The sequence below is a fragment of the Rhinopithecus roxellana genome, chromosome 20 (genome assembly GCF_007565055.1).
Source record: "Rhinopithecus roxellana isolate Shanxi Qingling chromosome 20, ASM756505v1, whole genome shotgun sequence".
In the NCBI taxonomy this organism is placed as follows: Eukaryota; Metazoa; Chordata; class Mammalia; order Primates; family Cercopithecidae; genus Rhinopithecus; species Rhinopithecus roxellana.
In genome coordinates this window covers 8186659-8213057 of record NC_044568.1, presented here as the reverse complement: position 1 = coordinate 8213057, position 26399 = coordinate 8186659, and the positions used below count along the sequence as shown (strand labels likewise).

At 41.1% G+C, this 26399-nt stretch overlaps 1 protein-coding gene across 3 annotated transcripts in view; it reads left to right on the top strand.

Moving 5' to 3' along the window:
- The window catches only part of XPO6 (exportin 6), a 114797-nt gene that overhangs the window by 44424 nt on the left and 43974 nt on the right, over positions 1 to 26399 (top strand). For all 3 annotated transcript variants that reach the window (XM_010388642.2, XM_030924948.1, XM_010388641.2), the window contains 4 exons: positions 1710 to 1787; positions 11638 to 12091; positions 15353 to 15479; positions 22511 to 22620. In XM_010388642.2, the coding sequence (XP_010386944.1) occupies positions 1710 to 1787; positions 11638 to 12091; positions 15353 to 15479; positions 22511 to 22620 (769 nt within the window). The remainder of the gene's footprint in view (positions 1 to 1709; positions 1788 to 11637; positions 12092 to 15352; positions 15480 to 22510; positions 22621 to 26399) is intronic.

Sequence of the window (26399 nt, the reverse complement as noted above, 5' to 3'; positions counted from 1 at the left end):
TGCCCAGGCTAGTCTCTAACTCTTAGGCTCAAGTGATCTTTCTGCCTTAGCCTCCCAAAGTGCTGAAATTACAGGCATGAGCTACTGTGCCTGGTCTCAAAGCACATTTTTTGACACCCCAACTAAATGTCAGATTTCTAATGTTAGGGACCACGTTTTATACCTCTGTGTCCTACTGTGCCTAGCAGTATATTAAATATTTTAAAAATTGAGATAAAACTCACCATTTTAAATTGCAGTATTGACTGGCTTTTAGTATATTCTTGAGGTTGTGCAACCTTCAGCGCTATTTAATTCCAGAACATTGTCATCACTCTAAAAAGAAGCCTCGTACCCATTAGCAATATCCGTCCCCCCCACCCCATTCTCCTCTCCCCCAATCCCTGGCGTTCACTAATCTACTTGGTCTGTCTCTATGGATTTGCCTTTTTTGGACTTCTCATAAAAATGGAAGCATGCAATATGTGATCTTTTGTGTCTGGCTTTTTCACTTAGCATAACGCTTTCAAGATTTATTCAGGTTTTAATATGAAAAATTTGAGAATAAGATATTTTCAAAAGCCTTTATGATCACCTTATGTTCCGGGTTCTGTATGGGTACAAAGAGGAAGAAAACACAGTTCCCACCCTCAGGTAATTTGCACTTCAGTGGAGAGAGACAAGTAAGCAGTTAAAGATGTTTTAAGAGCTATAACAGAGTTTATGTTTTATGTGTAGCAATTCGTGAAGGAGGTGACAGCTGAATGGAATTTTGAGGTTAGGCAGGTGGCATTTAGTCTGGTAGAAAGGTCAAGTTGAAATTGGGAGGAGGAGAGCAGGTCAGAGGTTGAGAGGGACACATATAGAAGGAACAGCAGACAGTTGAGCGTAGGCCTCATCTGTTGGGTGGGCTGAAGCCTGGGTCAGGTGAGGCTAGATGAGTCTAGCAGAGGCCAGGATTTCCGGCCTGTTTTTCTGCATGAGGAACGAAAGAGAATTAGTGGCAGGTTTGTGGGGAACGAAAAGTTGTGTTTGGGATATGCATGTAGTGTTGTCCAGGAAGCAGGTGGACATGCAGGTCTGTGATTGCCTTGCCTTGTTTCTGAAGCCCCCATCACGTGATGCAGAGCTTGGTGTATGTAGTCAAGGTGAGTTTGGGCCAAGAACAGGAGACTTGAGAGGCTTCAGAATATGTTTTCTTGAAGCCGTGGCAGTGGATGAGTCACTCTAGCAGTGAGAGTGAAATGAGAGGAGAAGCAGAGCAGTAAGGGAATCTGGGGAAACATGTGTGTTTAAGTGACTCATGGGCAGAGGATGGAAGTAATAGTGAAAGGGATGGAATCGAGTTCAAAGAAACCAGAGAAAAACCAGGAAAGAGTGGTGCTACCGGCTCAGATAAGGGTATAGGCAATGGTCTGTCATGCCACAGTGTGGTCAAGGAGGATGGGGATTAAGTGACCGGTGAGTGCACGCAGCAACCAGGTGACTCTGGCAAAGAGCAGTGCTGGAGGCAACAGTGGGGAGAGGCCACACTGCAAGACCACAGTGAAGCAGTGGAGAGCCATAAGGCAGCTGTGAAGTCGAGAGGCACAGCTGCTTGCTGGAGGAGGACATGGTCAAGAGAGGGATGTTCAGGTACTGATGTTTGATCAAAGGTATCAAGAAACTCTCTAAATCTTTGTATGCTGGACATCATTTCTCTTATAACTCTGTTTCTCCTTTCTTGGTAGGTATCTTGGAGACTGTCTGGGACAAACACAGTGTTACTGCTGCCACTCCACCACCATCCCCGACCTCAGGAGAAAGTGGTATGGTCTGCCTGCCAGCCAAGGCATTCTTCTTTTTAAAGTATTGGGGGCCAGGTGTGGTGATTTGCACCTGTAGTCTTCAGTACTGAGGAGGCTGAGGTGGGAGGATCGCTAGAGGCCAAGAGTTTGAGACCAGCCTGGGCAACATAGTGAGACTCTATCTCTATTTTTAAAAATTACATTAAAAAAATAGTCCTAGGTCGTTGTCCTCATTTTTTTCTATTTCCCAAATGTCATGGCTATGTGCTTGTGCTGAGGTTGATAGGAGCCTTTGGGCTTGACAATTCTGCTTGTGCTTCTTCTGCAGAGGTGGCAGGAGGTGGGCAGCAGCCCACAGGAGAGGACATAGGAACAGAAATATTGAGTGCTTTCTTCCTCACTGGACTCATGTTGCCCAAGGCAGAGTGGGGACCTCTCCGCCTGCATAGTGGAGACTATGCAGTAGTTAGCATTGAGTCAACATTGGTTAAGAGTCATTTGGTAAAGCGGGCATATTTGCAGAGGCTATTAAATAGTTTACTAGTTGCTAGTTATTGTCCATAGTTATATTAATATCTGCTTCAAAATTCAGAGTGCAGTTCATCTAAAGATGACTACTTTCAAGGATGGATGGAAAGAGGAAATTGCATCTGAACAGGAACTTTTAGTTTCTAAATGCTGCTGTTTACACTAAATGATCACAAATGCTTTTCCAGCAGAGTACATCCTGTGAATTGGCACATATTTCTTCCTCTACTGTAAAGGTTGATGTGGCTAATGAGAAATATTTCTACATCTTCTCCTTTACTTCAAGGAGATAGGCTGTGGAAGTCAGACATCTCTAAGCCCAAGCTGTTTTATGTAGCCTGTTGTTAGTATGTGGAAGCTGAAATTCTTGCAGAGTTACTCTAGAATTGAAAATCTATCCGGAAGTTTTGAGGAGTACTCATAGTGCACTAGTTATTACAAATTCTCATTATCTTACTTGGATTAAAAATTATTAGAGAGCCATTTGTCATACTGCTTAGATTACAAACAATTATAGAGTTCTAGAGTGCAGTATAAGCTCATAGGAAATGGAACTTTGTATTTGGTGGCAAACCTTTATTCTTTAGGTAGATATTTGAGGTGGCTCGGCAGATTTATATGTTGCAGTATCTGGATGATTAAAGAAACATTTGGAAATGATTCAGAGATTTGATTTTATGAGTGAACGAACACCTTGGAGTATCCACAGTTAAGTTTGTCATTTCATTTAAATTCTGTTTGCAAATACTAATTCTTTTTTTTGAGACAAGGTCTCTTTCTGTCACTCAGACTAGAGTGCAGTGGTGTGATCACAACTCACTGCAGCCTCGACTTCCTGGGCTCCAGCAGTCCTCCCACCTCAACCTCCCAAGTAGCTGGGACCATAGACGTGCACTAACATGCCTGGCTAATTTTTGTATTTTTTGTAGAGACAGGGTTTCGCCGTATTGCCCAGGCTGATCTTGAACTCCTGAGCTTAAGCTATCCACCCGCCTCAGCCTTTCAAATTGCTGGGATTACAGGTGTGAGCCACCATACCCAGTCAAGATTAGTTCTTTTGAATTAGATTTGTTTTAGACAGTTGAATACTCGCTAGCACGGTTTATTAGCAGCTGCAGTTTACTGTAGAATAAACACTTGTTTGTGTTTCAGTTGGCTTCATCCAGAGAGGTTCTGAGCTAACTCAGTTTATACTTTGATAGGCTCTATTTTCCTCGGGGCCATGTTAGGGAATGTCAGATAATACAAACCAGAAATGTGTGCTTACCTCTTCCATGTGTTGCCTAGGTTTTATGAGGCTAGGCGGAATAAAATATGGACTAACTTTCCATTTGCATATAACAAAACCTAAAATGTGGTGCCTACTTCTTGAGAATTGCCTCTTAAAATTTTTTGAAATGTTGGGTTTTAGTATTTGAGAAATAACAAAATAAATTGAGACTATAGGGGCACCTAGGGAGTTACATAAGCTTTTAAGCTGGTATACTTCCCCTTTAAAAAAATTGCGTGTTTATTTGTTACAGTATTTTTCTTTCTTTTTATGGTAATGTAAGTGAAGTCATTAGATCTTGCCCCACTATTTGGACAGTGCTGATGATGCAATCACCATTCATTTTGATGCTTTTGCTCAAACTGTCTTTGTGCACTTAAGACGCCAAGTTAAGCAGTAAAATTTCCAGAAAATTGTTTTGCTTTCTTGACCATATCAGTTTTCTAGAGAAAATTTATTCTGAGAAACTTTAGGGCCCAGTGAAGCAACCAAACAAATACCTTAGCACACCCCAGCTCAGCCCGTGCGGAACTCTCCTGCCTTGTGTGTTAGGTTTAGTAGCCCCCTGAGGCTTGTGGGGTTTTTTCCCCATATGCTTTCTTTTAATATAGTTTTCTGTCTCATCACTTTTAAAGAACCAAGCCCAGGGACTAGTTCCTGCAACAACTCCTTTAATAGTCTGGATGTAGAAAAAGGTTTGAAGGAATGTGTGTGGTTTATTTCTCAGCATAGTTCCCCCAAATTGTTAGCTTGACTCCTAAACTGGCTGCAGTAGTGATCACTCACCTCGCGAGATCGGACTGCTATGGGACAGATGATAGTCTGTTTCTTGCCTACAAACAAGGAAGCTTGCCAGGGGTTGCATCGCCAGTGAGCAGAGTGGGGACATGAACCCCTACCAGAACCCTAGAATGCCGAATCTAGGTGCACGGTCATCGTCCTAGCTTTGCTTTCTTGGTCATTCTCACCACTTTCGTCCACTTCCTTCTTCCCCTGGTTTTGAGTCTTGGCCCTGCCACTTACTCCATGACCTGGAGTGGATCCTTTACCTTTTCTGACCGCTGATGTCCTTGACTATAAAAAGGAAATAGCTTCCTCTCTGGATAAATGAGGGAAGATGTGGACATTGCCCCCTGCCTGCTGAGGCTGTTCCTTCCTGCTTCACTTGAGCAGCCTCATCTTCCTTCATCTCCTCTCATCTTCACTTCTCTCTGCCTGGACCAATGGGGAAAAAAGTGCACAGAATGAGATTATGTGATTACAGCAATTCTGAGTTAGCTTTGATTGTTCTGCAGTAAAATTAAGGGACCATATCTTTCTCATGCACATAATATATAGTTTGAAATATAGAGCTGTACACAGGTGATGATGAAAAGTTCTTCAGGGTGAGGATGTATCAGAGAGCATGAATTGAGGCCAATTCTTAACAGATTACATATCTTCATGCAAATCTTTTCATGTATTCCTTATATACTACCTATAGAAAGGTGGGACTTGGGAGGGTCACTTACAACTCCTGTGATCTTATTTTCTCCTCCAGGGGCTCCTTGAATAGAGTTTCCCCCCATTTTACTGGACCAAGGCTGCAGTTAGATCTGTGGTTTGTCCTGCAGGGAATATTTGTTAATGTCTCCATGACTGGAGAAGTGCTGTTGGCATCTAGTGAATGGAGGCCAGGGATGCCGCTAAACACCCCACAGTATATAGGGGACCAAAGAATGATCTGGCCCCAGGTGCCAGGAGTGCTGAGGTTGAGAAATCCTAAGTTAGTAAATATACAACTGATAGGAAACACATGAAGTTTCAATAATTAAAAAGCTTTGCATGAAAGTTTATTACAGGGCTGGGCATGGTGGCTCAGGCCTGTAAATCCCAGCACTTTGGGGGGGCCGAGATGACAGGATCACTTGAGCTTAGGTATTTGAGACCTGTGTTGGCAACATAGTGAGACCCCACATCATATACATATATATATATATGGGCATGGTGGCTCATGCCTGTAGTCCCAGCTACTTGGGGGGATTGAGGTGGGAGAATCACTTGAGTCCAGGAGGTTGACGCTGCAGTGAGCCATGATTGCACCACTGTACTCCAGCCTGGGTGACAGAGCAAGACCCTGTCTCCAAAAAAAAAAAAAAAAAAAAAAAAAATAAGAGAACTTGATAAAGTTCTCTTAGGTTTGTATTGAAAGTGCTGCCTGCCGCATGAAGCAGAATCTGTTTTGTGGTGATTCCTTCCACTTTGATTACAGTGTAATTTTTGAAATTTTTGAAAAACACTTCTGTCATCCACTAAGATACCTTGAAACATTTAAATTTGAGTAAAATCATTTTTATGGAGAAACAGCCTTAACAGGTTCTTTCCCCGGCCCCAACCTTTTTAGGCAAATGAGTCGTGGTACACTCCTTAGCAGATGCTGACTTCCATGACCACGGTCCTGCTACTCTCTTTCTTTTGAGGACAAAAGCAATCGCAGATCATTCATATCCACCTAAACAGTTTTCGCCTTTGCATAATCTTGTTCAGTCTTTGTCTTCACATATTTGTCTTCCTATGCTTGTAGTCATGGTATACACATGCTGTTATTTTACATATGATTTTAGGCCATACATGTTTTTCCATATTTATTTTTTCTCTTTTTTTAATACAGAGGAGAACAATTAGGAATATTTTTCTGGATTTAAATATTAGCTTTCTTATTGCTCATTTTTTCTGGTTGCATAATCTTTCCAGTTAACTTGCCTTTTGGAAGGGAACATTGATTTTGAGGCCAGACCCTGGTTTGGTTTCATTTCTACCTCATGCTAACAGAGGGACTTGGGGAAACACTTGGTCTGTCTGTGCCTTAGTTATTTTAATGATCTGTAAATATGGGTAATAATACCTACCTTAGAGTTGTGAATATTAAATGAGAATATGCTTATGTAATTTTCAGTATAGGGCCAAGCAGATAATCACAGAGCAGGCGGTAGCTGTTACTGCTTTTACTATAAGTATTATTTATAGATGTTTTGTTTTTTTTCCTTTTAGCATCCATTCTGGAAAAAGTCTTCTGAGCCACATACTAGGGACAGCTTTTAAATCTACTTTTCTTTTTTTTGGCTCCTCATAAATCACCTTGATAAGTCCACTTTTAAGAATAGAACGTAAACCCTTCATTAATAAATTCACAAAATCCTCATTATAATGGCGGAGGAGGTTGAGGCTGAGAAAGGCTAACCAACTTCTTCATGTTCATCCAGCATTAGTGTAAGGCCTCAGCTCTCAGTAAGTTTGGGGACCCCTGGAAGTCCCCTAAACCCTTTTGGGAAGTCCCAAAGGCCAGGTATTTGTTCATAAAAATACTAAGACATTGTTTGTCATTTTTATTCCCATTCTCTCATGAGTGTATGAATAAAAAAGTTAATTCCAGATTTCACATTGCAGTTAACCCTTCAGAATGACTGTTCGTCAGACTTTAATGTGATAGAATAGACACAGTTACTTGAAAAGGCCACTGAAGCCCTTTGTTCATTTGTAGTTGCGTATCTGTGTGGAGCTGCATTTTCTTCACATACTTCAGTGAAAACAATCTATTGCAAAACAGTGAAGGCAGAAGCAGTTGAGCAAGTCTAGTTATCTTTTAAACCAGCCACTAAAGAGATTTCAAAAATATAAAAACTGTATTACCCTTCTCATTAGTTTTGGGTGAAATACAGTTTTTTTTCATTTAAAAATGTTATGCTAACATGATGGCTTTGTAATTAAATGAATTAAATATTTAAACACTTCTCAGCTTTAATTTCTAATATGGCAAATATCAATAGAAGGAACCCTCCTAAGAGCTCTCTCTTTGGGATGCTTAGTAATTTTTAAGAGTGAGGACTTCTGAAACCCAAACATTTGAGACCTAGTGCTATAAAGGACAAAATAAAATGTAAACATTTACCCAGTATCTCATATAGAAAGAACATCAAATAATATTTGATCACTCCAGACGTCTCTACACAGAGATAAGACAGATAAAAAGACAAAAATAGTATCAGATTATATATTTTTTGTTTTTAATAACAATTAAATTTTAGTTTTACTTGATTTTTTTTTTTTTTTTGAGATGGAGTCTCACTCTGTTATCCAGGCTAGAGTACAGTGGGCATGATCTTGGCTCACTGCAGTCTCCGCCTCCCAGGAGCAAGCGATTCTCCTGCCTCAGCCTCCCGAGTAGTTGGGATTACAGGTGGCCACTGCCACGCCTAGCTGATTTTTGTATTTGTAGTAGAGATGGGGTTTCACCACGTTGGCCAGGCAGGTCTGGAACTTCTGACTTCAAGTGATCTATCTGCTTCAGCCTCCCAAAGTGCTGAGATTACAGGCGTGAGCTACCGTACCCAGCATTTTACTTGTTTTTTTTTTTTTTTTTTTGGATAGAGGCTCGCTCTGTTGCCCAGGCCGGAGCGCAGTAGTGCGATCTCTGCTTACTGCAACCTGTGCCTCCTGGATTCAAGCAATTCTCCTGCCCCAGCCTCCTGAGTAGCTGGGATTACAGGCACGCACCACCATGCCCAGCTAATATTTGTATTTTAGTGGAGACAGGGTTTCACCATGTTGGCCAGGCTTGTCTCGAATTCCTGACCTCAAGTGATCCGCCTGCCTTGGCCTCCCAAAGTGCTGGGATTACAGGCATGAGCCACCGTGCCTGGCCAGGTTTTACTTAAATGTAACAACGTATTAATCTTAAGGAATTGCTGACCTTGAGGTGCTTTTTCTACAATTCTATAAGAAATATTAATTTCTAAAAGATACCTGTATGGTTAAGAAAAAATGATAAAAATCAATTTTGTACTACATGTTTGAATTTTGTGTATCACCTCCCCCCCACCATGTTTTATTTTAGACCATGTATTTTGGGACTTCTTCCTTGTGAAAAATGGGAAAGTTAGCTAGCGTACCCTCTGTAATTCCTACGTCTGTTTAGTCTTGAGTCTCTATGTAATTTGATGCTGGGGCATCCTTTTGCTACAGCTTCTCCATTCCTTAATTCTTTATTTTGATTTATCTCTTTATCCATGTGGTGTCTTTGTTTGGTATCCTCCTTGAGAAGAATTTGTGGAGTTACCTGAGTTTTTGCATGTTTGAGAGAATGTCCCCAGGCTGTGAATGTTACTGTGGAGAAGTCTGACTGAGGTGTTTTGTCCTTTGTATCTGTACTTTTCTGCCTACACTGCTTCCTCATTTTAAACATTCTTAATATTGATCACTCTTCATCATTTTTTTCTTGGAACAGGATAAACCTTTTCATGTTGTAGAGTCACATCCAATTTCAGGAAATTTTTCTTATTATTATAGTTTTTTTTTTTTCTTTTTTTCTTCTTTTTTTTAAATATAGAGTCTTGCTCTGTCACCCAGGCTGGAGTGCAGTGGTACAATCATAGCTCACTGCAGCCTTGACCTCCCTGGGCTCAAGCGATCCTCCCACTTCAGCCTCCTGAATAGCTGCGCCTATAGGCATGCGCCACCATGCCTGGCTAATGTTTGTATTTTTTGTAGAGATGGGGTCTCGCTATGTTGTCCAAGCTGGTTTTGAACTCCTGGGCTCAAGTGATCTGCCTGCCTCAGCCTCCCAAAATGCTGGGAATACAGATGTGAGCCACTGCTCCTGGCCTGTTGTTATAGTTTTAAATATTTTTCTTCTTTTGTCTTCTCTAAAGTAGTTTTACAGCTTTTTTCCCTGTTTCATTTTGTTTGATTTCCTTTAGTCTAGTGCTTTCAAAAATCAAGCAAGCATAAGAATCACTTGGAGTGCTTATAAGAACACAGATTCCTGGGCCGCAACCCCTTCAGGCTCTACTCCAGTAGGCGTGGGTTGGGGCCTGATGATTTGTACTTCTGACAAGTTCCCTGATTATGCTACTGGTCCAGGTTCACAGAGTAGCCCCATGTTTCTCCAGTTTTGGGTCTTGGGGTCCCTTGACTCTTAAAAAATTACTGAGGTCCTCAAAACACTTTGTAAGTTATATCTGTTGATAGAAAAACTGAGAAAAATGTACAAATAGTCATTAATTCATTTAAAAATACGTGATGAACCCATTACATATTAACAGATAATATACTTTAATAAAAAATAACTACATTTTTCAAAGCAAACAGAAAAATTCACTGAGAAGAGTGGTGTTGTTTTGCAGTTTTGCAAATCTCTAACATGTGGCTTAGTGAAGGGCAGCTTCTGCATTTCATCTGTTGCAATATCCCGTGTGATGTAGCCTCTGGAAAGCTCCATTGTACACCTGGAGATAATGAAAGTGGAAAAGGAAAAGAGCATCTTAGTATTCCTTTAAAAATAGTTTTGAATTTGTGGACCCCCTTCCCCATAATCAACAGCCATTTTAGTGTAGATAACCTCTATCTTTTGTTTGGTAACATGCTCTTGTAAGAACTTACTGTTTTGTGTCCATATATTTTTATATGTAAGTGGTATAGTGAAGCTATCATTCTGTTTCTTTTAATTGTATCTGTTTAAAGTCTCTCCAAACTGTTGCCCATCTGTGCCTTAGTCCTCTATCTGCTCACTGTGTGATATGATATCTGCCTCTGCATTCTCTATCTTCTCCCGCCAAGGAGGAGGCCAGACTGCCTCCAACTCTCCCCTTCATGCACCTCTGCCTGTCCCCTCATGGACCCGTGTGAGGGTTGTGTTGGGAGCATACCAGGAGAATGGTCAGGCAAGAGGATATGTGAATGTTTAGTAGGATTCCAGAGTGCCAGGTCCTCCTCAGAATGGCCCTTCCTCCTGCACCGCCTTGTGAAGGTTCCTGCGTCCATTCCTTATACTTGATGTCTGGCATTTGCCAACATTTTTTCAGACTCTTTTTAATTTGCTTTTTCTGATTACTAATGGAATGTGAAATCTCTTCATATGCTTTAGAATTTCTTCTCTGAAAATTGTCTCTCCATATCAACTGTCTGTTTTTGTACTGGGGTTGTTGTGTTTACTGATGTGTAGCATTTTAAAAATAGATTTCAGCTTTTAGTCCTTTTCGATGTTAGAAATTGTGAATATCTTCTCACAGTCTGTTGTCCGCCTGGTAACTTTCCCTTATGTTTTTCGTTGATTAGGAACTCTGTTTTTATTTTTATTTTTTATTTTTTGAGATGGAGTTTCGCTCTTGTTGCCCAGGCTGGAGTGCAATGGCGTGATCTTAGCTCACTGCAACCTCCACCTTCTGGGTTCAAGCAATTCTTCTGCCTCAGCCTCCCAAGTAGCTGGGATTACAGGCATGCACCACCACGCCTGGCTAACTTTGTATTTTACTAGAGACAGCATTTCACCATGTTGGTTAGGCTGGTCTTGAACTACTGACCTCAGGTAATCCGCCCACCTCGGCCTCCCAAAGTGCTGGGATTACAGACATGAGCCACTGCACCCAGCCTTGATTAGAAACTCTTAATTTTGATATTATATTCATCAGTATTTTTTGTTAAGGTTTTCATTTTGGTGGTTTTAAGGAGTCTTTTTCTCTCTTTTCTTGTATTTCAAATACTCTTATATTTTCTTCTGTTAACTTTAAAGTTTTATCTTTGGTTTAAGTCTTTAATTCATTTGGTGCCCAACTTTGTATGTGGTGTTGTTAGGGATTTTTATTTGTTTATTTATTTAACGGTCATGTATCATGCTTTTCAAAAGCAAGGTCATGATTTGGGGGAAGACTAGTAAGAAAAGAAAAACTTGAGTGGATTTGGGGTTTTGCAGCCAGAGAATAATCCCATCTTCTCTTCACTTATATCTCCTGGGAAACCGCTGTTGTACAAATCTCACTAAAACTAAATTTAAGTCAAAACACTAAAGATTATATCCAGATCCCCCTCACTAAGAATCATAATCAATTATCTTATTTGTACTATACTGTTAAAATTTCCTAATTAGTGTTTAATTTTGAGCATATAGATTTTATTTTTTAATTTATTTATATATATATCAGTTTAATTAGCTGTGAGATATATATATATATATTTTTTTTTTTTTGAAGGAGAATTACTTAAAGTTATTTGTAAGAGATTTGATGCCGGATAGCTTAAAAGCCCTTTCCTATTTTTCAGGTGACTTACTGAGTAACCTGTTGCAGAGTCCCAGTTCAGCCAAACTGTTGAATCAGCCAATTCCCATCCTTGATGTGGAGAGTGAGTATATCTGTTCCCTGGCCTTGGAGTGCCTGGCCCATCTCTTCAGTTGGATTCCTCTATCTGCCAGCATCACCCCATCCCTCCTTACCACCATCTTCCACTTTGCGCGATTTGGCTGTGACATCCGTGCCAGAAAGATGGCGTCAGTTAACGGCAGCAGCCAGAACTGTGTCTCGGGTCAGGAGCGCGGCCGGCTTGGGGTCCTGGCCATGTCCTGCATCAATGAACTCATGTCCAAGAACTGTGTGCCTATGGAATTTGAGGAGTATTTACTGCGTATGTTCCAGCAGACTTTCTACCTCCTGCAGAAAATCACCAAGGATAACAATGCCCACACAGTGAAGAGCAGGCTAGAAGAGCTCGATGAGAGGTAATGAAACCAGGCGTGGAGCTGTTGTGCCCCAAGAAAGGGCCCTGACTGTTTACCATGCTGTGCTGCATGGCATCTGTAATCCTCTTTGATTTCAGAATATGGGGCTCCTGGTGAGGAACAGAAAGGTAGGTGTGTGCCAGTAAGTCTGAGATTAGCTGGAAGGGCTTGGGTGGTTAAGGGAAGTGACTGAGTTTGAAAAGTGCTTGTGCCTTGTGTAGGTTTGTTGTCTTTTCTCCCCATCCATCTCCTGTCCTCCCTTCTACTCCTCTTGCCCCCTTTTCCTTACTATTTGCTTGCAGGTCTGAGGTGGTGCAGGGACTGAAACTGCTGCTCCTGCGTAGCCAAGAACAGGAGAAGAGGTCCGTGGAGGTACAGGAGTTATAATCGCCCTTTCTCACTTGGTGTCAGTTTTTACTATTTGACTTTTCCCAAGTGAACATCCTGCAGTATACAGGAATTGTTATTGTGAGTTTTACATCAATGGCAAGTTTTCATCAAACTATAGGAGGGATGTTAATGTGTGCACAGGTTAATGTAGCACACAACTGTGTTTCTTTGTTATTTTCCTCTCGAGTGGCGCCTACAATGACCTACTTTGTTTTTTTAAAAAGCATTCTAAAAGATGATTCTATCATGGTACTCTGAGGCAGGATTTCATGATTTGTGTCTCTTGCAGATGAGGTCATTTATGTATCTTATAACTTTGGTTAACATGATACTACTGCTGTATGAAAAGAGGGAATTTGGAAACTTATATTAGGAACAATCAGATTGACTGTTTAGAGACTTTCAAGCAATAAATTATATCGAATTAGTAAATATTTACAGATGACATGGCAGCAAAAGTTACTAATATTCTCAGTTTTCCTTAGATTGCCCTTTGTTATTAAGCGATTTTCTTTCCCTTAGAGTACATAGCAGAATATAAAGTCAAGTACCTAAAGTTGAAAGTTTTAGTGCTTTTTAAATTGGACAGTTTTATAACATTTTTCTAAAATTAAAAAATTGGTACATAAGATTATTTTGGTTTGGGTTATTGTAAAACCGTCATGTTTGCTCTCTGTAAGAACACAATCTGATACGGTAATATGTTCTTAAAAATTATTTGGTGATAGCTTTCTATATGAATTCAAAGGCATCATTATTCACTTTCATATTCTTTCTGTCTGTGGTTAAGAAAGGCTGTATTACCTTCATGTTTTTTTTTAAGATCTGTGTGTCTCATGTCAATATCTCATATGTTAATTTAAAAATCTAGCTGCCTGTATCAGTTATCAAATACCAGTTGTTTTGACTTTAATCATAACATAATCACAGACAACTTTGTTGTGGCTTCCATTTGTGGATGGTATAGAAATGTCATTATGGATTATCTATGTACTGATGTTACGTGTAACTTTTGTGCTCTTGGTTTTACATTTTAATCCTGTGCTTCCTATTGCCCTGTGAAAGCTGAGAGGTGCCTGGGAGCAGAAAGGTGACATAAATAATGCTGTGTGCTTGCTTCCTGGCTCTGGGTCCCCTACCACTAATTCTAAACAGCTCAGTCTATTCTCAGTTGTTTAGGAGCTGCTAACCAGATCCTTGGCTTTTCTTGCCCTCTACTGCCTTTCCTTTCCCCCTAACTTTGTACTGTTCATTAGCACCTGTACCAGAAGGTGGGCAAGGGAAAGAAAATGAGGTGAAATAAAATCTGTAGTTTTAGCTACTGAACAGCCTTGTTTGTATTTTTAAAAAATTGGGTTAGATACTAAAGTAAAATTGAGATTGTTCTGTATTTAGCCCATGGCTTTTTTTTTAAATGGGTAGTAGGGAATTGAATGCATCTTCCTAAAGAGCAGTCAGCTGGCTGGTGACTTTGAATATCCATGTAAAACTGTCATAAGCGAGTGAGGAAGGAGTTCCTACTCTTGAGTATTAGTGATTGATGACACCAGAGAGAAGTGTCTTTGTATGTTCCTGTCTCTAGAAACAGTTGATTTTAGTGCCTTACTGTTTTTCGAGTACTTGGCCCCATGATCCACAGAGATAGCCGTTCTCTTTATCAAAACAAATTAATATGTATTTTTTAAAAAGCTGCAAATAAGCTCGGCCACATAGAGGTCAGGCAGGCAGGCTGGCCACCCTCAGGGAGATAGGTCCCAGGAGCAACATGGGACATGTTATTTCTGGGCCAGTTTTGCTTTTCTAAGTAGTAGTTTTCTCTCCTTTTATTATTTCACATATCTTTGTTTTGAAAAATAGCTTTTGCAGTAATGAGTTTCAGAATTGCTTTTAGCCGTTATTTCATTTTCAGCTAAGGCCTAGTATGTCTTTACCTTTTTGTGTTGGTCTCTGAAATGTGATTTATGAAAGTATGGCCATCTCATTTTCTAATCACCTTTTGGTATTTAGGGGCTTCAAATGACAGTTTCTGAAATGTGAGAGTGATGATGTGCTGTGTATTTAATAACAGAGATCTCTTATCCTTGCAGCTGTGACCCACACTCCTCTGTGAAATGATTTTGTGAATACACATGAGTTGGGGATTCACTGTGAAGTGAAAAGAAAGAGCACTGGATTGGGAGTGGATGATAGTCCCGTTCTGCTATGAGTTGGCTAAGTGACTTTGGCCTGGTCACTTTACCTCTCTGGGCTTCATCTGCAAAATGGAAGCATCAGACTAAAGTCCCTGAGGCTTGCCCAGCTCTAATAGCCTTCCTCCCTTATATTTGAAATCACTTTTAGAGTATTGGGATGTGCTGTGTTTAATTAGCACCAGGAACCAAAGGGGGAAAAATGGCCATTAGGTTGCAAGCCTGAGTACATCTTACCTGGATGCCATGCCATTTGTAGCCTGGTTTTGTTTTTGTGTCTTTAGCACCATTCATTTTAGTATTTTGGTCTCCTGGAAAGAAAACCAGCCTTCTGGACTTGCCAGATTGAAATAATACAGTGATCTGCCCATCAACTTTTTGATTTCCCTTCACTTTAATTGGGTCACAACACAAATGACTTAGTAAATATGAGCGCACTAGATTATAAGAAGCTTTAGCAGACAGTGTCTGAGGATTAAAGTTGCTTTTCTGCTATGTTTCAGGTGGTTAATGGAATGAAGGGTTGCCTGTCCTGTAGGTAATTGTTGCAGGCCTTTATATTTTTAAAAGAAAATATATTACAAATTCGTATAGTTCTGTACTGAAAGAACTTTGGATTGAATTTAAGTTCTAAGGAGGTGGCTGGGTTTCTTATTGTTATCTTTTGTCTTGTCTCATTTAGCTATATCGAGAAGTTTACTGACTTTCTTCGGCTCTTTGTGAGTGTTCACCTAAGAAGAATCGAGTCTTACTCCCAGTTCCCTGTGGTGGAGTTTTTGACACTTTTGTTCAAGTACACATTTCATCAGGTAAAGCACCAAAGCCATCCTTCCCTTCCAGAAAAATGGTTTATTACCTTGTTACTTTGAGAAGAAAGAACTTTTTCTTTCAGCTTTATTTTCCAAACATTAATATAATGCTTATTATGTGAAGAGTCACAGGTTTAATCTCCCTAACATCCCTGTGAAGTAGGTTCTATTACCATTGTCATCTCTGTTTTATAGGTAAAGAGTCTGAGGCACAAAGAGTAACTTTGCTTAGAGTCATACAGTTAGTAAGTGGTGGAGCTGGGATCTGAACCCAGAGTCAGGGCTCTTGACCACTATTATGTGAGCAAAGCAAAAGACAGGAAAAGTCTGAAATTAGGGCCTTTAGTTCTATTCTGTAACTGTCACTGAAACCTCCCTCAAGAAGATTATATATAGTGAAGCTCTTGAGAGTTAAGTTTTGGTAGTGTCCAATTTTTTCTCCCCCTCAACAAATGTTTTTTGAGTTCCTATTGTATTCCAGGAGCTAGACATATAACCTTCACAAGCAAAGTGTTTGCCTGCTTTGAGTTTACTTACATTCTAGTGACCCTACTCATTCTAGTATGTGTGTATGTGTGTGTATATATACACACACATACACATAAAAATATATAAAATTACATATGTGGCTTTATTGAGGTATAATTGTGTATACCATGAAATCCACTCATTGTATAATTCAGTGATATTCATTGAATTCATAGAGCTGTCCAGGCATCACCACAGTACAATTTTAGATATTTCTATCACATCCTATCCCCTGTGCCTGTTGGTGTGTGTTTTTATTTTAGTTTTTAAAGTTTTTGGTAGTGACTGGGTCTTGTTACATTGACGAGACTGATTTTGAACACCTGGCCTCAAGTGCGCCTCCCGTCTGGGCCTTCTAAAGTGCCGGGATTATAGGTATGAGCTACCGTGCCCAGCCATGTGTTTTTTTTTTTTTTTTTTGAGACGGAGTCTCGCTCTGTCGCCGGGGCTGGAGTGCAGTGGCGGGATCTCGGCTCACTGCAAGCTCCGCCTCCCGGGTTCATGCCATTCTCCTGCCTCAGCCTCCCGAGTGGCTGGGACTACAGGCGCCCACCACCTCGCCCGGCTAGTTTTTTGTATTTTTTAGTAGAGACGGGGTTTCACCGGGTTAGCCAGGATGGTCTCGATCTCCTAACCTCGTGATCCGCCCGTCTTGGCCTCCCAAAGTGCTGGGATTACAGGCTTGAGCCACCGTGCCCGGCCCAGCCATGTGTTTTTAAAATAAGCGTTTTAAAATTAAAGTATGACACACATACAGAAAAGTGCATAAATCTTATGTGTAGTTAGATGAATTTTCCCCAAATCGACATATGCATGTAACCATCACCTAAGTCAAGAAATAGAATTTTGCCAGCACCTAGGAAATCTCCTCATGTCCTTTCTAAGCACTTCCCCTCTTTTCTCCCCAGAAGTAACCCCAGTCCTGACTTTAATACCACAGACTAGTTTTGCCTGTTTTGGAGCTTCTGTGAATGAAAGCACATAATGTATGTTTTTTCTGTGTTTTTGTTGGCCATCGTGTTTGTAAGCTTCGTTTGCGTTGTGTGTGGCAGTCGTGTGTTGATTTTCATTGTGCTGTTGTTAAGTCATTGTTTGCAAGTCCACTCCCCTGCTGATTTGGCTGCTTCCAGTGCTTGCTGATCTTGCAGTGAGCATTCTTATACGTGCTTTTGGATGTACACAGGTAGCTCTTTTTGTTGGCAAGTACCAGGGATGAAACTAATGGGTCGCTGAGGACATTTGATTTTAGAAGTAGTTTTTTTTTTTTTTTAAACCACTAGTGTTGTAGCTTAATGTGGCTAGAGGAGAGACAAGGGTCTCGGCTAGGAGGGTTGTGTATATTACTTGGAGCAGGGGTTTGATGTGAAAGCTGTCCTTTCTCAAGGAAGGTCTTGACATGTGAAAATAGAAGAGTACCCAGTGGTAAGGATGAGCCAGTTCTGGGAGCAGGGGAGGGAAGGCCAAAACTTGAAGAAGCTCAGAGGTGTCAGGTAGGGGGGCAAGTGCGTGCAGAGCATGAGGAGAACCGTGCCGAGCTCACTAGTGCTTGGGAGAACTTGAAGTGGCTGCAGGAGGGTGAGGATGTAGGGGAGAAGCATCAGACATGGGGCAGTTTTGAGACATCCAGAGGAATTTTAAAGGAGACCATGAAAAAGGAGGATTTGAGAGAATATTGAGTGAGTGTTAAATAGCATAACAGAAATGGGGCAGCTGAGGAGCCAGTTCTGAGGCCAGAAACAGGAGGCTTACTTGGGGGAGATGGAATGACAATGTCTTGACATTTCACTTTCTATGTAAAATGGGGTCTTCTAGTGTGTATAGTATGGAAGAAAATGAAATATCTTTTAAAGTAGGCATGTCTTATGCCTGATTCTTTGGATTGGACCCAAAAGTTTTGTGTTTGAGGTCTGCTTATTTCTATTAGTTCTGTGTCCTTGGAGATACCTTAAATTTACTTAGATTTCAGTTTCCTCACCTAAGAAGATAGACTACAATGGACATCTTCAGGTCTTTCCCCTTGTTTATTTTTTATGATTCTTTCAGTAGACTCCTATGTGTCATCGAATTGAAAATGGTGGTTTTATATATTTATATATTGGGAAAGTAACTGGGGAAAAAGTGTGCCCATGAAGCAAACCACAAGCTTCTTTCCTCCTCTCTCTACCTGCAATCGTCAGACGAGCTCCTTTCTGCTCTCCTGTCTCCTGTATGAGGACCTTCCTTTCTGGGAGCAGGCTGGCCACCTGTGGGAGTAGGTGTGTCTTTGAGGTCCAGACAGAATCAGATTCTGAGCACTAGGTAGAGGGACAGGAACCTGAAAGGTACACTGTCCCAGCTTACTGTGGGTAAACCAGGGTAGACAGCCCTTTGCTGGGGAGGTAGAATGGTGACAAGGTGGCAAGGTGCAATCTAGGATCAAGGCCTGCTTGTAGGGGAGGTCTTTGGAATAAGACTTAAGAATAAGAAATTAAATGATCTCAAGAGACAGCTTTAAGTTCTCATCTGTTCACTAACAAGTGTGATCTTACTCTATCATAGCTTTATTAAAAAGTAATGTGGGAAAATGTGTCTTTCTCTCGTCTAGAGGGTTATATGAATATACTTACTATTTTTGTCTGTTGTTTCTAAAATTCACAAATTTTAGTACAGTCATGCGTTGCGTCCCTTAATTGACAGGGATATGTTCTGATGAATGTGTTGTTAGGTGATGTCATCATTGTGTGGACATCACAGAGCGCACTTATGCAAGCCTAGATGGGAGACATCACACATGTAGGCTAGGTGGTGCAGGCCACAAACCTGTACAGTGTGTTACTGTGTAGAGTACTACTCTACTATTTGTACTGCGTAGAATACTGTAGGCAGCGGTAACACAAGGGTAGGGATTTGTATCTAAACATAGAAAAGGTAGAATAAAAATACGGGATTATCTGATTGGGCCACTGTCATACATGCAGTCTATTATTGATGGAAATGTTGTTACATGGTACATGACTGTACTGATAAACATAATTTTGAAGAACAGTCATAAGACAGAAGATAGTGCTAGTATCTATCTTCTTTAACCATTTCTCCTTTTCTGTTTCTTTTCCTGCATTTTTCTTTGCAGTGCTCAGCAGGTGTCTGCTGTCTCCTACCTCGCCTTGCTTGTTGAGCCTCTTGGCTGTGTATAATCCTATGTCTCTCTGTCTTAATGCTCCTAAGCTTAGTGCATCCTCACCACTTCCTTCTTGTTCTTGTGTTTTTCATTTTGCCCGTTCTTCCTGAAACCGTGCCTGAGATGGTATACCCTGTGGGGAAGGGCTGTGGACCAAGAGCCTTCAGATAAGATACACCTTCTTCTTCTTTTTTTTTTTTTTTGAGACAGAGTTTTGTTCTTGTCACCCAGGCTGGAGTGAGATGTAGCGATCTTGACTCACTGCAGCCTCTGCCTCCTGGGTTCAAGCAATTCTCCTGCCTCGGCCTCCTGAGTAACTGGTATTACGGGCATGCGCCACCACGCCTGGCTAATATTTTGTATTTTTAGTAGGGATAGGGTTTCACCATGTTGACCAGGCTGGTCTCGAATTCCTGACCTCAGGTGATCCACCCGATTCAGCCTCTCAAAGTGATGGGATTACAGGCGTGAACCACCATGCCTGGCAAAGATTCACTTTCTAGTTCTAATTTTGTTCCTTAATTGTCTTGTTACCTTGGGCAAGACATGACTCGACTTGACTTCTGAGCCTTGGGTTCTTTATCTGTAAAAGAGGAAGATGCAAAATATTTCTCCACTTTCCAGGACTCGTAGGAAGATCACATAGACCAATGCAAATGAAAACTAAACAGTATAAACCACTTGGAAGATAAGAGTGGTGTGATTAGTTTCTTAAAGAAACCTGCCTGGATTTTCAGAGATCAGTTAGCCCTGGAATCTGAAAAGTAAATTGGAGTCTGGGTCCATTTAAAAAATGGGTCTATGAAGGTTTTGAAAAGTTAGGTGACTTCAGAAGTGGAGCCAGCCCATCATCTTGATGACCGGAATGAACCATGTCCACAGGAACTATCAGAGGCCAGGTCATGGGCATACTGTGGGCAGTGCACAAGCCCTCACAGTGGGGCCTCCAGGAATGGATGTGAAAGGTGGTGCTTCAGGTTATACAGGGGTGTCTGCTCACCTTTCCCCCAGCCTTGAGCATATAGCAAATCCTCAGTTCACATGCATGAAGTTTACACGTATAATTATAAAGTACTCTGACGGAGCTATAATGCTTGGATTTATGTGGTAGCCTTTCTCAAAGGCTCTACCTTATGCATCTGATGAACTGTGCTCTTTTGAGGGGGCTGGTGGATAGTTTTGAACCAAGGAGGGATAACCTTGGTGATTGACTTGAGGGAAGCTCAGCAAGTTGAACCCAGGACAAGAAGTGTGTCTCTTGGATGGGCAAGTCTGGTGGCCTGTCCAAGGACTGTTCATATCATTTCTTTCTCCTTTTTTTGAGACAGGGTCTTGCTCTGTTGCCCAGGCTGGAGTGCAGTGGCGCGATCTCAGCTCACTGTAACCTCCACCTCCTGGGTTCAAGCGATTTTCCTGCCCTGGCCTCCTTAGTAGCTGGGATCACAGGCATGCATCACCATGCCTGGCTAATTTTTGTATTTTTAGTAGAGAGAGTTTACACCATGTTGGTCAGGGTGGTCTCGAACTCCTCATCTCAAGAGATCCACCCGCCTGGGCCTCCCAAAGTGCTGGAAGTACAGGCGTGAGCCACTCTGTCTGGCTGCCATATCATTTCCATGTGGCTTATTCATTGTTTTTCCTAGTTATTCTCCTGGTTCACTTCATGTCATGGATATTGTCAGTATTGCCAAGTATGAGGTGGAGACAGGACTTGGTCATTTTGTTTTCTGAAGTTGGTCCCATCTAGTTCCAGAGCTGCCCTTTGGGTTGTGAAGTTGGAGTTTGCCTGGCTTTTTAAGTTCCACTTTTTCTTTTCTTTTCTTTTTTTTATATATTTTATTTTTTTTTTCTAAAATATACACACTGGGCCTCACTGTGTTGCCCAGGCTGGTCTCGAAGTCCTGGTCTCAAACAGTCTACCTGCCTTGGCCTCCCATAATGCTGGAATTACAGGCATGAGCCATTGCACCCAGCCAAGTTATACTTACTCTGTCTCAGACTTCAGCTTAGGTACGGAGAACTCCCACTGGATACCACCACCCAATGTTAGTTATTTCTTGGGCACTTCCATGTATGCCCTTGTAAACGTCTAGATTTCCATGTGGATCAGTAGTAGAAAGAAACTGATCGAAGAAGGTGATGTTATTGTTTATTTTCGTATTTGATCTTGTCACCAAATATGTGGTCCAATGAGACAGCCACTAGCAAAACCAAAGGAGTCTTTCAGGTAGTGAGCATTTGAGTGGGATATCAGGGGTTGGAGCCACAGGTTGAACCGGAATGCACAGGGGAAGGATTGGTTTTGGAGATTGTGTTGCCTGGACTTTGCATGAAATAGAATCTCAGAGCCCTTGAGAAAATTAACTAGTGCAGTGGTCTTCATTGTGCTACTAGGATCCTACAAAGACTTCTCACTTTGTTCCTCCACATCAGCACCTGGTTAGAGGTTGCTATTAGCAAGTTTGACACCCCTGCTTTTGCAAATGGGATAATGCCCTGAGGGTCAGACTTAATGAGTTCATTTTCAGTCTGTTCTATAGGAAGACTGCAAGTGTTACTTTCCTTACATTCCAGTGTGTGAACCTGTCACCTTCGAAGCCACTGAAACTGATTTTTGCTTTCATAATGGTTTGTAGTGGAAAGAGCATTGGCTGGGGGTAAAGGGACCTGTTTTTAACTCTCGCCTTAAACAGCTTACATCTCTGAATCTCAGTTTCTTTCTCTTGAAAATAGATTTAAACTAGATAATCTGTAAGAGCCCTCTCCACCATCTCAGATTTTTTTTTTTTTTTTTTTGAGACAGAGTCTCATTCTGTTGCCCAGGCTGGAGTGCAGTGGCGCTATGTCGGCTCACTGCAAGCTCCGCCTCCTGGGTTCACACCATTCTCCTGTCTCAGCCTCCCGAGTAGCTGGGACTGTAGGCGCCCGCATCATGCCCGGCTAATTTTTTGTATTTGTAATAGAGACAGGGTTTCACTGTGTTAGCCAGGATGGTCTCGATCTCCTGACCTCGTGATCTGCCAGCTTCGGCCTCCCAACATGCTGGGATTACAGGCTTGACAGTCTGAGATTTTAAGATAGATTTTTGTTTGACTTATTTTATAACTCAGTTTATCCTGCACAGTATCTCCCTTATGATGTGTTCCGTGGTACTCTTGTCTTGTTAGGTTCAGGAAGGCCCAGTGTTACAGACCGACTAAAATCCACCAGTTTTGATTACCGGGAAACTGGGGAATCTAGGCTTATGGTGTCATCATTCTGCTGGAATTAAACGCTGGCATTTGTGTGTTTCTAAGGAATAATAGCATTAAATAATTTCATTGTCTGGATTTTTTTTGTACCATAGCCTACTCATGAAGGTTACTTCTCTTGTTTGGATATCTGGACGCTCTTTTTGGACTATCTGACAAGTAAAATTAAAAGTCGTCTTGGAGACAAGGAAGCAGTTCTCAACAGGTAAACTCCTTAAACACTGATAACTAGATACGGTCATTTTGCCAGTTATTCTAGTGGCCTAAGGGACAGCCATGCATCTGGACCTTTTCAGTGAAGCTGAGTCATGTAAGCTGTTTAGGCAATAATGCCATTGAGCATTTCCTTTTTTTTCTCTTTTAAGATTTTGTTAAGACTTTTTAAAATTTTAAAAGTAATATGTATTACTAATTTTTTATATTTTAATGCGTTTGTGTTAATGTTTTTAATTTTTTAAATAGCCCTTATTTTAGAGATACAAACTGAAGTATTTATTGGATAAAATGATATGACATCTGGGATTTGCTTAAATAACCCAGTGGGGGTAGAAGGGAAGTGGGTTGGTGTAGAGAAGAAACAGGCTGCCCATGTGTTGGTGATTGATGTTGGAGTTAGTTCATAGGAACTTGGGGTTCATTATGTTCTTACTCCATTTGTATGTGTTTGAAAATTTCCTAAATAAATTAATAAATACCTGTTAAGAAAAAGGTGTTCATTTTTAAATCTAGGAGAAGATATAGAAAAATGTAAGGAAGATAAATTATTCATAATCCCACACCCCAGAGATAATTGCTTTTGCACTTTTTATTATATTTTTAAAAAACAGAATGGGAAACGGTTTTTTTCCCCCCGTCAAACCCATTTTTCTTGCTTGCAGGAAGAGAGTATATTTCCTGTACAATATGTTCTTTGTGCCACAGGGTGGGGAAAAGAGGAAGGGAAGGTGGAGATTCAGCATGCTAGGAAAACAATGGCAGCATCCATATATGGGGAAAGTAAAAGTGGCAGCTTTTCTCAGCAGAAGCATACCCATCGTAGTCTCAGTAGGTGACTGCATCGCATTCACACAGTGAGCAGGCAGTGATGAAGGAGGCAAAGAAGCTATATTTTACATTGTATGATCAGAGTAGTTTCCTAATAAACTAAACCTGATTCGTATAATTCGTATATTTATGCTATGAGATTATAAACTAGGTGATCTAGCCCTAGGTACTTTACCATACTTAAGAGAGTGCCTGCAGATTTTACTCAGTTTGGTTATAGCTCCTACTTCTTTGCACAGTATTTATAAGAGCAATTTCAGATTAGGTGGTCCTTGTGTTGTAAAACCAGTGCATGAGGAAGGTTCTGTCAAGTGGAAGCCATGTGGGGAATCGCACAGACCTATGTTTGGATCCTGGTTTTGTAGTTGCTACCTAGGGGTACTTGGGTAAGGTACTTAGCCTGTGGAAGCTTCTATTTCCTCATTTGTAAACTGAGGATGAAGATAATAGTTACTGATACATTAATTGAAATAACAAACTAACATATTTAGAACGCTTGGCACGCTGTAAGTGTTCGGCTGGTGGTGGTGGTAGTGAATACTCTTTCCCCATAAATGTACCAAATGGAGGAGGGTGGAGAGGAGAGACTCCACTGCAGAGAAAAGGTTGGACTGGAACTCCAAAGGCTTTTCCATTCCTGCGGTTTTGTGAGTTTTAAAAATTCTAAACAGGACCTAGATGTGATAGTATGTACCTATAGTCCCAGCTACATGGGAGGCTGAGGCAGGAGAATCACTTGAGCCCAGGAGCTCAGAACTGCTGTGTGCAGTGATCACGCTGTGGCTGGCCACTGCTCTCCAGGCTGGGAACATAGTGAGTCTCTGTGTCTCTTGGTACCAATCACTGGTTCCATTTGCTGAACTCTGTCTCTATTGAAAATTAAAATAAATAAATATGCAAATTTCTTTTGAGAATTTTATTTTCCAAGTTTAAACATTTGTTCTTTTGTTCCCAAAGATGGTTTTTGTAATTGTGGAATAAGTTCCAAATTGCTACGGTGTCAGGTTATAGGTAGTATGTTCATATATCAGAAATTGTATTACACACAGGAGATGCTGTTTTTGGTGAAGTTGCCAACTTTAAGTAATTGTGTTTTTGAAATGAGATTCTTGAAGGAAAAGTTATTTGTGCCAAAATATCTTTCTTACATGCTAAATAGGCATATCTTTTTGGTTCTGGGACTATGCCTAATTTTTCTATATTTAGTGTACATATTCCTTCATATCTCTCAAGCTTGTTGCGAGAATAAACCAAGGAAATGGTTAATATGAAAATGCTTTTTAAAAAACAGTACAAGGCCGGGCATGGTGGCTCATGCCTGTAATCCCAGTGCTTTAGGAGGCCAAGGTGGGTGGATCACAAGGTCAGGAGTTCAAGACCAGCCTGGTGGAGAAGGTGAAACCCTGTCTCTACTAAAAATACAAAAATTAGCTGGGCGTGGTGGCAGGCACCTGTAATCCCAGCTACTTGGGAGGCTGAGGCAGGAGATTCTCCTGAACCCTGGTGGCAGAGGTTGCAGAGAGCCAAGATCACGCCGCTGGACTCCAGCCTAGGCGACAGAGTGAGACTGTCTAAAAAAAAAAAAGAGAAAATATATACTAGCAGATTATTAGTATTAAACACACACTTCTGCAGATCATTATACCAATAGAAGGAGCAGTGGTGTAGAGAATTTAAATTTCTTTTTTGCTTTAGGCTAGCTGTGTTTACTTTTGGTCAGGTTATATGCTGATCACATTTCCTCTTGCCAAATGGATGTACTTAATACTTCTCTTGCAAGATGGTTAGGGTTCAAGGAAATCATGTATGTAAAATAGCTGGCACAGCATCTAGATGTATTAGGCACTCAGTACGTGGTCATAGTGATGACAAATAGCAAAGAGGAATAATAGAAGATGTTACTGCCTTTAGATTGTAGTTGTGACTGTGGAGATAGGTGGCATGGCCCCTGGACAGTCTAAAGGCCTTTAGCCCATCTGCAGATGTTTCCCTGCCTGCCTAGGCATCTATTATCTAATGTCACAGTTGTCAGTTGTTCTGGCTGACCACTTGAAACAGTGGGAATTTTTTTCATTGATCATGTGATTATCATCCTAAATGAGGCTTTCTAATTTTTCATGATTTATTCTTTTTTAAATGTAACACATATAATGCCTTTATGCCTTTGAAAAATAAAACAACAGGCCAAGTGCCATGGCTCATTCCTGTAATCCCAGCACTTTGGGAGGCTGAGGCAGGAGGATCACTTGAGACCAGTGATCTGCCTACGTAATGAGACCCTGTCTCTACAAAAACTTAAAAAACAAATTAGCCAGACATGGTAGTGTGCACCTGTAATTCCAGCTCCTTGTGGGTACCTAGGTGGGAGGATCACTTGAGCCCAGGAGTTTGAGACCAGCCTGGACAATATAGCAAGACTCGGTCTGTACAAAAAATAGAAAAGATGGTGCATGCCTGTAGTCACAGCTACTCAGGAGGCTGAGGCAGGAGGACTGCTTGAGCCCAGGAGTTGGAGGCCACAGTGACCTATGATCATGCCATTGCACTCCAGCCTGGGCGACAGAGAAATACTCTCTCTAAAATAAAATAAAACAACAACAACAACAACAACAACAACAACAACAAACCCTTCCAAGCTCCTCTGGTTAATGCTGTTAACAACAACAACAACAACAACAACAACAACAACAACAACAACAAACCCTTCCAAGCTCCTCTGGTTAATGCTGTTAACAACAACAACAACAAACCCTTTCAAGCTCCTCTGGTTAATGCTGTTAAATAATAACCACCATCTGGGGAACTGCATGTCCTATCAGATACCCCCTAGTGGTCTAGGACAGTAGACTACAAAGAACATGTGTTAGTCCACTGGGCTGCACAAAGAAAATATTTCAACTTCAGCTTATAATTTTTTCGGTAACTCTTACATTCACCACT